The sequence below is a fragment of the Leucoraja erinacea genome, chromosome 9 (genome assembly GCF_028641065.1).
Source record: "Leucoraja erinacea ecotype New England chromosome 9, Leri_hhj_1, whole genome shotgun sequence".
NCBI lineage: Eukaryota > Metazoa > Chordata > Chondrichthyes > Rajiformes > Rajidae > Leucoraja > Leucoraja erinaceus.
Window position 1 is genome coordinate 36,943,386 of NC_073385.1, and position 13,104 is coordinate 36,956,489.

Below are 13,104 nucleotides of genomic sequence, written 5' to 3' on the forward strand. Positions count from 1 at the left end.
TATTGAATAACAATAAAGAAACTAACTTTCAAGTCATAGGTACCGGTGCACAACCTTTTATCCGAAAGCCTTGGGACCTGACACTTTTCGTAATTCGGAATTTGTCGGCCTTCGGAATGGAAATTTTTTAGCGTAGATTTTAATGGCTGGCTCAGTGGTAGAGTGCTCGGCTCATATCCGCAAGGTCGCGAGTTTGCGCCTTGACCCCGGCAGTTCCTCGGTCGCGAGTTTGAGTCTTCAATGTAGTTTTTTCTTGCAGAATAAATGTCTGTATGAAATGCAGTGTGTTGAATGAATTCCTGAATTTGTAAATGTGACCGCAGCATTGAATCACCTCTCGCACTCATGTCACCCTAGCGGGGCTACATGCCCTTAGGCGGCCTAAGGCGACATTTTCACACTCTTATATCCGTGTGCAGCAGAGGCGACGTGCGTTTGGCGCCAAACGTGAGCTTTGGCGTGCCATGTTTAGCGCCAAACGTGAGCTTTGGTGAGCTTTGGTGTGCAGACGACATCCTGGAAAAAATGTCCGGTTTCTTCCAGGTAGGCGATATACCCTCCTGGGCAATATACCCTCCACTTCTCTTTTACCAAGGGAATTTAGTTCCCCTTTCTTCCAGGACCGACCAGAGGTTCCGCTGTCACCTCTGCGGGCCGCCCTCGGTGAACGTCCTGTCTCCCTGTCCCTGGGATAGCAGGGGGCAATCAAACAGCACAATACCCCCCCTCCCCCTCCAACTCCAGAGGAATCCGCTCCCCGATGGGCCGCTACGGCGACAAGTGGCAGTTCGCCCACAGCCCGAGCTGCGCGACCCCAAAAACAAGACGTACCTTGCACACCATCAGCTTCTGCCCATACGGGGAGCGTGTTCCTCTGTAGTTGGAGCGGGGCTGGGCTGGCGTTGCTGATCTGGGATCTCCGTGCTTGCAGTGGGCCTGGGGGTCGGTGTCCCGATGAGGGGGCACAGCTCGGGCTGTGGGCGAACTGCCACTTGTCGCCGTAGCGGCCCATCGGGGAGCGGCTTCTGGTGGTCCTGATGTCTCCGGCCAGTTTGCAGTTTTCCTCTGGAGTTGGCACTGATCTGCTGGCAACTCCGACGTGAAGACAGTGCAAAGCCCCCGCGCCGGTGCAATGGGCGGGGAGCTGGAGAGGGGAGGGAAGGGGTCACACACATGGCCGGGAAGCAGAGGGGTGTAGGTGGGGTGAAACTGAAGGGAGCGACAATCTGCTGCTCCCTGCCCGCTGAGTTAAAAAGTTCCCACGCAAGACTCACGATACACTGTGTTTCGTGAGTCTACCGTGGGAACTTTTTAACTCAGCGGGCAGGCAGCAGCATATTGTCAATTATTAACCCTCCCGCACAATATACCCTCACCTTCTCTTTTATGAATGGGGATTTAGTTCCTCTTTCTTCGAGGACCGACCGGAGGTTCCGCTGTCACCTCTGCGGGCCGCCCTCGGTGAACGTTTTCAAGGACCTTTCTTTAAGGACCGAAAAAATGTCGCTATTCGGAGCTTTTCGTTATTTGGATCTTCGGATAAAAGGTTGTGCACCTGTATTAGGAAGCTCAGTGCACTTGTATACCTGACACCTCCAATCTCTGCTCTGGTGGGTATGCTATCAACTTCAAATGTACGCAATCATGCCCATTTTGCTTATGAGATCATTCCCATAACAAGCTACCCTAATGTCTGTTATAACCCAGAGACCGAGCCAGAGATTGAGTAAAGACTCTGTTCTTTGTGCTGAGATCAGTTGCTGAAAGCATAATCTTAAAAATACTGCTCCCATTCAGTAAAGACTCTGTTCTTTGTGCTGAGATCAGTTGCTGAAAGCATAATCTTAAAAATACTGCTCCCATTAGGAATACAGGAGAAGGATATTTGCATAATAATTTACTGATATACATCGTACACTACAATGAGTAGGCTATTAGAGTGGTCATATAAAAGATACCCTGCATAACGTTAGTGAACAGCGGGTGAATAACCAATCATTTATTGTCCCACTTATGGTACTATAGAGAATGACAAAGCAGCACAAGCAGTGTCAATTGTGCTATCACATAAACGCTTCTCTAGGCTCAAACTGAAAGCCACACGAACCTCTGTTACTACAGTTTAAAATTAACTCACATATTTTGTTCACAAACTTCTCATACAATCGTGCAGAGCAAGCTGCCCGAGAAGACAAGCTGCCCCAGCCATCACTCGTGACTGAGTAAATAGGAGTTGCTTCAGCCGCCTTACCATGGCCTGAATGAATAGGCAAAATTGGCACTATTAAATTTCATGTTACCTCATTCTTAATATCACAAGAGGTATCTACTGATAACCCCTAAGTTTTATCAGCTGCAAATTTTGCATAGTATCTAAAACTCGATGACACAATGCCCTTTGATCTGGATAGGGCAGAATTGGCTTCCACCACTGGCTTTGTTATCAAAACACCAGATAATCTGTGCCTCGTGTGTATAGATAATGCAAAGTATGCATCTTCAAGATTGATCAAGATGAAACCCAATCATCCATCTTAAACTGGGTAACTAAACACATGATCAGATTAGCCAAATGCTAACCTGATTCGGCATGCTCCATGTTTCTGTAATCTTGAGAAGTATCAGAAATATACCCCTCTTGTTCTTGGCCAGAACACTCATCCTCCATGAGATGTCGCTGATTCCACTCGGAACCCCCGTTCTTCTATTGACCATACGGACGGAAAAGTTTTGGCTTCTCTTGCCGCGGAAGATGCATTATCTAGTTCTTCATACATTTCGCTGATAACATATAATCAGAACCTTATGACTAGAGCTGAAAACGCAGTCTCCCCTTGATCTGGGAATACGAGTTGCCTGTCAACTCTTGACTATAAGAGTCACCACAAATTCTCAGCGTTCTTCCTCAGAGTGGAATTTAGCATAATGCAAGCCTGAATCAGGAATTGCTTCGCAGTCCTCTGACTGAAACCACTTGTTTGAGTCGCCAGAGTGCACAACACAATCTCTTCGACCCGCCACTAAATCAGGAATACTGGTAGTGAAAGCCTACGGATTATTATAAATACATTGTTGATTCACAATATGAACCTGCAGGTCAGATAAAAATACTATATGCCAGACTAGCTTCCTGCTGGTAGCTACCTATCCCAGAGAGGATGGCAATGATGTTTCCAATTAACTGGCAATTCTACTAACTGAGCAGAAATTTAAACATGTGTTGTGGGAGACTTCAATTACTTCATTCTATTGAGCAGTCTGATAACCTCAATCACAGATGATGAGGCAGTGGTTCCCTGGTCAATATGACCCATATGGCCAGCCAGTTCCATGATGGTCTACCCAGAACCAGAGGTTACTATGCAAGGTACCCTGCAAATGTCTCTGCATCAACCTGAACTTTCCCAGAGACTGTGAAAAGATACTAAAAGCCCATGCTGCCAGTAAACCCAAACCTGGGCCGACAGACTGCTCCATTTCAGAGTTTTACGGAGGTTAATAAAGAGATCTTACCTGCCAGCGTCTCTGAACCCGGGTCGATTTGCTTGTTGGAGCTTCAGCGAAGTTTCATTTGCAGAACCTGTCTGCTATGCTTGCCATTTCTTCAGCTGGTGTGATGTTAGCAGCGATCTTAGCAGCGATCACTAGCCTAGCCATGCCGGAAGCCCCAACTCCTAATGGAGCTTCCACGGTGGCCTCAATTCTGGCCGCCTGCTCCCGTTCGGAGCTCCAATGCCGGCAGCCGCAATATCGAATCCGAGTTCCTATGGAGTTTCCACGGTGGCCTCCAAATTCGGCCGCCTGCTGCCATTTGGAGTTCCAACGGCAGCAGCCGCAAAGACTGCGCCCGTCACCTACTCCGGGCCCGCTGAACCTGCTCCCGTTCGGAGCCTGCAGTAGCCCACTGAACCTGCATCGGAACCTGCACTGGCCCGCTGAAAAAAAATAATCTTACCTGCCGGAGCAGTTTTGAACTGCTCCGACTCGCGTGCCATGCGTCGACGTATCGACGAATATGCGGCTGGCGGGCTCTTCACACGTAACTTCGAAATAAAATCTAACATTGGTAGCCCAAAAATTGCAGTAATAGGATGAGGTTGTAAATCAATACCTAAAACTAAAGAAATAGTATCAACAATTTATTTCCAATATTTTTCCAAAAGTGGGCAAGACCAAAACATACGAGTCAGCGAAGCCACTTCAGAATTACATCTATCACAAGTAGGATTTATATGACCATAAAAACGAGCTAATTTATCTTTTGACATATGTGCTCTGTGAACCACCTTAAATTGTATCAGAGCCTTGCACATATTGAAGAGGAATTGACTAATTGAAGAATCCTCTCCCATTTCTTTATACGTAAACAAATTTGAAGTTCTCTTTCCCAATCATTCTTCAGATTCAGATTCAGATTCAATTTTAATTGTCATTGTCAGTGTACAGTACAGAGACAACAAAATGCATTTAGCATCTCCCTGGAAGAGCGACATAGCAAATGATTTGAATAAATAATAATAATAAGTCACCGAGGTACGTTGTTGAGTAGAGTGACAGCCGCCGGAAAGAAGCTGTTCCTTGACCTGCTGGTTCGGCAACGGAGAGACCTGTAGCGCCTCCTGGATGGTAGGAGGGTAAACAGTCCATGGTTGGGGTGAGAGCAGTCCTTGGCGATGCTGAGCGCCCTCCGCAGACAGCGCTTGCTTTGGACAGAATCAATGGAGGGGAGCGAGGAACCGGTGATGCGTTGGGCAATTTTCACCACCCTCTGCAATGCCTTCCGGTCGGAGACAGAGCAGTTGCCATACCATACTGTGATGCAGTTGGTAAGGATGCTCTCGATGGTGCAGCGGTAGAAGTTCACCAGGATCTGAGGAGACAGATGGACCTTCTTCAGTCTCCTCAGGAAGAAGAGACGCTGATGAGCCTTCTTGATTAGAGTAGAGGTATTGTGGGTCCAAGAGAGGTCATCGGAGATATTGACTCCCAGGAACCTGAAGCTAGAAACACGTTCCACCTCCGTCCCGTTAATGTGGATGGGGGTGTGCGTGCCGCCTCTGGACTTCCTGAAGTCTACAATGAGCTCCTTGGTCTTCTTGGAGTTAAGGGCCAGGTTGTTGTCAGCGCACCATGCTGCTAGTGCTGGACCTCCTCCCTGTAGGCCAGCTCATCGTTGTTGCTGATGAGGCCAATCACCGTTGTATCATCTGCATACTTGATGATGGTGTTAGTACCATGTACAGGTGTGCAGTCATAGGTGAAGAGGGAGTAGAGGAGGGGGCTCAGCACACAGCCCTGTGGAACGCCGGTGTTCAGGGTGAGGGTTGAAGAGGTGTGCTTGTCTAACCTCACAGACTGGGGTCTGTTGGTTAGAAAGTCCAGTATCCAGTTGCAGAGGGAGGGGTCGATGCCCAGGTTACCGAGTTTGGTGATCAGCTTTGATGGTATAATGGTGTTGAATGCTGAGCTGTAATCGATGAACAGCATTCTTACGTAAGTGTCTCTGTGGTCGAGGTGGGAGAGGGCGAAGTGAAGTGCCGTTGAGATGGCATCCTCCGTACTCCTGTTCTTGCGGTAGGCAAACTGATAGGGATCCAGTGTGGGGGGTAGGCAGCTTTTGAGGTGTGCCAGGACCAGCCTCTCGAAGCACTTGGTGATGATGGGGGTAAGTGCAACTGAAATTCTTAATTTTATCAGACATACCTACTTGTAATTTCAAAATCATCATAAATAGTCGTTATTAAACCTTTCTGATAAGGGTTCAAGTGTAACATTTTTTCCGTGGTTTCGGTTTGATGTGATAACGGAAAAGAGGGTAAAGTAGCCTTCAAACAATGTCTAATTTGTAAATATCTAAAAACATGTGAATTAGGTAGATTATATTTATTGGATAGTTGTTCAAAAGACATAAAACAACCGTCTGAAAACAAATCACAAAAAAATACTAATCCCTTCATCTTCCATAGCAGAAAGGCCTGATCAGTACTAGAGGGTTGAAAGAAAAAATTAGATATGATAGGACTCGATAAGATAAAATCATTCAATCCAAAACACTTACGAAATTGAAACCATGTTTGCAATGTGTATCTTATTATTGTGTTAATCGTATATATTTATTCAATCTCGTAATTGTAAAAGGTAACGAGGCTCCTAGGATAGCAGCCAATGATAACCGTTGCATAGAATCACGTTCAAGATTTATCCATCCTGGACATTGGGCATCTTCTAATTCTTTAGAACAAGGAGGGAAGAGACAGAGGGAGGGAGAACAAGGAGGGAAGAGACAGAGACTAAGACTTTTGCCTCCATCACAATGAGGAGGCGCTTGGTGAACTCACTGTGGTGGATGTTAAATTGTGTTTATTGTATGTTTTGTTATTTATTGTTACTGTGTATGACTGCAGGCAACGCAATTTCATTCAGACCGAAAGGTCTGAATGACAATAAAGGAATCAAATTTTGTCCAAAACTTTAAATAACATTAACTGCCCAATAATAAAATCTAAGGTTCGGCAGTGCCAAACCACCATCTTTTTTTACTTAGTTTGGGATTTTTATTCTGCCATATACATGAAGAAATTTTTGAATCAATAATATCAAAAAAAGATTTAGAAATAAAAATAGGTATCATCTGAAATAAATATTAAAATTTAGGTAGAATAATCATTTTAATAGCATTGATTCGGCCGATTAGGGATAAGGACATTGGTGACCATTTAGTAAACTGTTCTCTGACATGGTCAATTAAGGGCGTAAAATTGGTTTTAAATAGGTCCCTGTGTTTCTTGGTAATCTTAATACCTAAATAAGTAAAACAGTCAGTAGTCAATCTAAATGGAAACTGTCCATAATTCGGAATTTGATTGTTTAGTGGAAAAAGCTCACTCTTACTAAGATTTAATTTATAACCAGAACAACTACTAAATTGGTTAAGTAAATCATTATTGCAGTAATATATTTCTCTGGATTAGAAATATATAATAACAGATCATCTGCATAGAGAGATGGCTTGTATGTCTTATTCCCAAGGACAATACCAAAAATATAGGGGGATTCCCTAAGAGCAGTGGCCAAAGGTTCCAAAGCAATACCAAACAATAAAGGGCTTAAAGGACAACCCTGTTGAGTACCTTTAAAGAGCCGAAAGAAAGGGGATCTCTGATTATTGGGAAGTACAGAAGCCTGAGGTATATGATATATCAGCTTAATCCAAGAGATAAATTTTGGACCAATCTTAAATTTTTCAAGTGTATTGAATAAGTATCCCAAACTACTCTGTCAAATGCCTTCTCAGCATCAAGTGAGATGACACATTCTGGAATTTTATTTGAAGCAGTATATACAACATTCATTAATCTCCTAATGTTAAAGTATGAATAACGATTTTTAATAAAACCTGTCTGATCTTCAGAAATAATCTGCGGTAAAATGTTTTCCAATCTCATAGCTAATATTTTTGAAAGAATTTTAGAATCTACATTTAACAATGATATAGGTCTACATGATGCCACCAGTAGGATCTTTATCTTTTTTTAAGAATTAAAGAGATCGATGTTTCATAAAAGGATTGTGGTAATTTATTCATTAAAAGGGCTTCTTTAAAAACATTGCATAGCCAGGGGTACAGTAGACCTGAAAAATACTTAAAGAATTCCACTGTATACCCATCTAAGCCAGGAGCTTTACCAGAGTTCATCGAAAGGATTGAGTTCTATATTTCTTCCTCCGTGATGGGCTCATCTAACAACAAAGACTCATTATGTGATAAATTTGGTAAATTCAATTTCTTTAAAAAGTCATGCATTATGTGGAATCAGTAGGAAATACTGATTGTTATAACAAGGTATAAAATTCTTGAAAGGACATTAATTTCATCACGATCTACTGTCAGAGTACCATCTCATTTACTAACTTTAATCATCTGGAAATTACAAATGGAACAGGGCGCTAATGTTGCCGAACCAAGCCACGATGCAACCGGTCAGCAAGCTCTCTACTATGCACCTGTGGAAGTTTGAGAGAGTCCTCCTTGACATACCAACTCTCCATAATCTTCTCAGGAAGTAGAGGCGCTGATGTGCTTTTTTAAAATAATTGCATCAGTGTTCACAGACTAGGAAAGATCTTCAGCGATATGCATGCCCAGGAATTTGAAGCTCTTTACCCTTTCCACCATCGACCCATTGATATAAACAGGACTGGGGGTCCCCATCCTACCCCTTCCAAAGTCCACAACCAGTTCCATGGTTTTGCTGGTGTTGAGGACCAGGTTATTGTGCTGGCACTATTTGGTCAATCGGTCAATCTCACTTCTATACTCTGACTCGTCCCCATCAGTGATACATCCCACAACAGTGGTGTCGTCAGCGAACTTGATGATGAAGTTCACACTATGACCGGCTACGCAGTCATGACCATAGAGTGAGTACAGCAGGGGGCTGAGCATGCTGATTGTTATCGAGGCTGACATATTTCCACCAATACGAACAGTCTGTGGTCTGTGAATGAGGAAGTCGAGGATCCAATTGCAGAGGGATGCGCAGAGACCCAGTTCTGCGAGTTTGGTCACCAGCTTGGAGGGGATGATTGTATTACATGCCGAGCTGTAATCAATGAATAACAGCGTGACTTATGAGATTTTGCTGTCCAAGTGGTCCAGAGTGGAGTAGAGAGCTAGCGAGATCACATCCACCGTTGATCTGTTGTGGCGGTAGGCGAACTACAGTGGGTCCAGGTTTTTGTCGAGGTAGGAGTTGATTTACGTCATGATCAACCTCTCAAAGCACTTCATCACCACGACGTTAGTGCCACTGGTCCGATAGTCATTGAGGCACGACACCTCGCTCTTCTTGGGCACCGGTATAATTGATGCCCTTTTAAAGCAAGTGGGAACCTCAGACCTCAGAAGTGAAAGGTTTAGGAGTGAGATGAGGGGAAAAAAGAGAGTTGTGCATCTGTGGAATTCTCTGCCACAGAAGGCAGTGGAGGCCAATTCACTGGATGTTTTCAAGAGAGTTAGATTTAGCTCTTAGGGCCAATGGAATCAAGTGATATGGGGGAAAAAGCCAGAACGGGGTACTGATTTTGGATGATCAGCCAGCCATGATCATATTGAATGGCAGTGCTGGCTCAAATGGCCCAATGGCCTATACTTGCACCTATTTTCTTTGTTTCTATATCTGAATAACATTCAGGAACATATTTCTTGGTTGCAAAATTTGATGCGCAATATCACAAAACTTAGATAATTAAATATTAGCATCATCTACTTTAAAAAAAATAAGGCTATCTGACATGATGCTTCACATACAGGGCAGATACCCTGGTGGCCAATTCCAATCTCATGATTTTCACGTTTTATGCATTGCTAAATGAACAGATGTTGTATTTCAAGCACTTCATATTTTCCTGTTGTCTAAGAAAATAAAAAACTGCAAGTAAGCATTTTAATTATGTTCTCAGTTCAAGGATGGGTACACTTCACATTAAGCAGCAAATCCAAAAACTTGTTCCCAACTGACCAGAAACCTCCATTTGGGTGCGACTGATGGTAAATTTATCTGTAAGTGCCTTTTAATTTCATGTTTGAAAATTATCACCCACAATTTCTTCACACTTAGTCTAAGAGTGATTCCTGACAAAAAAAAACAACCCAAACTACACTAGGGATCCTGTAATATTGTATAAAATTAGGCATTACACTACTATCAACTTTTGCTCAGTTGGGGACACTTGCCTCAGTCAGAAGGTTGTGAACGCAAGACACTCCGGAAAGTCAAGAATAAAATCTGAGCAGTTTGTCTACTACAGTTCTGAGGGAGTATTGTATTGTGAGAGTTGGCAGATTTCAGGTGAGACATTTTAAATTGAACTTCTTTCTCTGGTGGATGTAAAGGACTGTAAAATTATTTCCTAAACAAAGTTTTTGTTACCCTGCTGCATTTTTTTAACTAATTATATTATTTTTGTTAGCACTACTAGAGATATGGCTTAGTTTTCCAAAAGCTCCACACAGTATTGAACTTTTATACAACATCATCCCTTACCTTGTTCCTCCTATGAGATAAGCCCAGCTTCTCTACTCTCACCACAGCACTGAAATCTTACTCTGGTACGACACACGAATAACCCCTTTACAATGAAGGCCTTTTAATAGCACCCAAAATTGGACACAATATTTGAATTGAAGACTCAAAATGTTAACAATTTTCTTGTTTTTGCTTCTTTGTTTTGTTTTATAAAGTTGCTCCTCAATTAATCACGACTCTTCACCTTCCCCATCCCCAACATCGTTTTGTACTTGCAGTTATTACATTTCATCATCCATTTCCAGCAAAGTAATTTATTGGAAATTGAAGCATTATTTTTCTCTCTCCTTACATACTGTTGGACCTGCTGTGAGCTTCTAGCATGTTGTTTTACTACAAAGAAGTGTGCCAAATACCATGCGTGTGTCAATACTTTATTGCCAAATGGCAAAGTCCAAATGCTGAGTCGTGAATTGATTAGTTGCATCATAATTGTTAGACTTCCACGTGAAAAAGAAAGTTAGATGGTGTAAATAATGTTTACACTTTTACATCTCAGCCAATAAGTCACATGCCAATCAGTAGCGCATGTTCAGAAGCAGCCTGGAGTTGACATCTGTTTAATTCAGCTAATTTCACCTGCTTAGGTGTATAAGGTTAATTATCCGACTCCAAAATTTGTAACATTGTCTTTATTCCAAAACTTTGTCTACTGAAAATATAAAACATCAATATGTGTTCGGAATTTGCAATTTGATCTGACGTATTCAAATCCAACTACCTACCATTGGAATTGTTTTGAATTTAACGAAAAAAAAAACATCTAATAACTACAAATTACACATAAATACCATGTCAACAATACGTAAAATCCTTAAGAACAAATACCCCAGAAATTAAATCGTTGCAATTCTGGACGTTGGATTGATTGCCCGCGCCTAAAAAAAGTCGAGTTGATACACGTGATAATTTGATTCGCGGAACTAAAACTAAGTTCGCCAGATGCCCCGAGCTACTTTTGAGAAAGGAACATAGTCAGTCCCAAATATCCTATAGGATCTTCGGTCAGTCCTTCGTGACACGTGTACGTTACTTGACAGTTTCTTTGTATGTTATTTACATTTGTAACACCGTAGCAAAGCCACATCGTTAGAATCGACCATTACTCCACGGCATTCTGAACAACGGCTTACAGAAACTGATTTGGCAAATCTGAAAGCCTAGCTTCGACTCTATTAATTTCAACATTGGCGCATCAACGCATTTTTCATAATCGATAAGCGTACATTAGTTATATGTGGGTTTGTTATATTTGCAACTCACCCGCGGAACCTCCGGCGATTGTCTGATGTGACGCTTCCTTCAAAAAACCTCGGTATTTAGTCTTCATTTTCGTCTCTAGAACAAATGTACACAATCTAATATTAAATCATGGTATGTTGCCCATAAATACAAGTTGAGCAAATAATTTAGAGTTACACAACGGCTCAGACCTTTGTTAAAGTACTCAACGCGATTGAAAGTGCACGAGCAACCAGCAGCTGTTCAAAATGAAACGATACCAGGGCAATGCATGAGATCAGCAGGGGCGGGGACTTCAGCTCAACTAGTTTGGGCCAAAGAGCTTATAGCTCCGCTATAAGATCTTTGGTTTGGGCAGTGTGAACAGAACCTGGGAGACAAGAGCAACGAATCGTGAGGTGAACACGTGAAAATAACCTGTGCGAAAAGTATAGGCGAGGCAATGTTCTGATTGGTGATGATCAATCCATAACGCTAGTATGCAGGTGAGGTATTTAAAATGTGAGAGATGTAATCCTGGGTATGGAAGTTCAGCACACGAGGGATAATAAAAATGTAGTGATCAGCAAATGGGTGGTGACACGAGTAGTATATTATCCATTGATATAGACAATGGAAAGACTTGAAGGCAAAGGGAAAGGAGCTGATAAGGTCAAGTGTGTTTAATTGTCAAAAGTACCAGGAACCAACACACTGACATTTTTACTTGCTGCAACTTTTCAGGCACATTAAACAACACAAGATATAAATAAACAATAAAGCATCAGTTATTCTAGATAAATAGTGCAAGCTATAGTATGTTCATGCAAGATTTGTAGCACAAAGTCCATAGTAGTTCAGTGTTGAGGTAGGATGTTTCAAGAGTCTGATGGTTGGGAAGAAGCTGGAAGTTGCAGGCTCCTGTACTGTCTTCCCTATGGTAGCAGAAATATGAGAACATTGGGTGGTGCGAGTCTTGGTTGAAATTAGCTGCCTTCTGGTGGCAATGCTTCCTATAGATCCCTTCAATCGTGGGGAGGTCATGATGGACCATGTGAATTACAGAACAAGGCTGTGATGCAACCAATCAGTATGCTCTTTACATCTGCATTGGTTTGATCGTGTTCAGCGACATGCTGAATCTCTTCAAACCTCTGATAAAGTAGATGTGATGGTGAGTTTTCCTTGTAATTACGCAATGTGCAGGGCCCAGGGCAGATTGAGTTGAGTTGAGTTTGCAACTAGGGCGAGGGGAGCAAGAGCGGAGCGGCGGGGTACCGATGAGACACCCCTAGTCGCAAAAGGGTCAGTCCCCACTAGTCCTCACCTTTCACCCCATCAGCCATTGCATACAACACATAATCCTCCAACCTTTCACCCCATCAGCCATTGCATACAACACATAATCCTCCAACATAATCCTCCAGCAGTGAAGAAAGCAAAAGGCATGTTAGCCTTTATAACAAGAGGAATCAAATATAGGAGCAAAGAAGTCCTTCTGCAGTTGTACAGAGCCCTAGTGAGACCACACCTGGAGTATTGTGTGCAGTTTTGGTCCCGTAATTTGAAGAAGGACATTCTTGCTATTGAAGGAGTGCAGCATAGGTTTACAAGGTTAATTCCCGGGATGGCGGGAGTGTCATATGCTGAGAGAATGGAGCAGCTGGGCTTGTACACTCTGGAGTTTAGAAGGATGAGAGGGGATCTCATTGAAACATATAAGATTGTTAAGGGCTTGCACATGCTAGAGGCAGGAAACATGTTCCCGATGTTGGGGGAGTCCAGAACCAGGGGC

The 13,104-nt window shown here is 42.8% G+C and overlaps 1 protein-coding gene across 1 annotated transcript in view; it reads right to left on the bottom strand.

The window, feature by feature from the left end:
• The window catches only part of slc25a21 (solute carrier family 25 member 21), a 339,982-nt gene extending 328,397 nt beyond the window's left edge, over nucleotides 1-11,585 (bottom strand). Inside the window, exons 1-2 of the mRNA XM_055640536.1 lie at nucleotides 11,522-11,585; nucleotides 11,352-11,426 (exon numbers count right to left, since the gene is read on the bottom strand). Coding sequence (XP_055496511.1) covers nucleotides 11,352-11,418 — 67 coding nt within the window. The 5' untranslated portion in view covers nucleotides 11,419-11,426; nucleotides 11,522-11,585. The remainder of the gene's footprint in view (nucleotides 1-11,351; nucleotides 11,427-11,521) is intronic.
• Nucleotides 11,586-13,104: the final 1,519 nt, after the last annotated feature.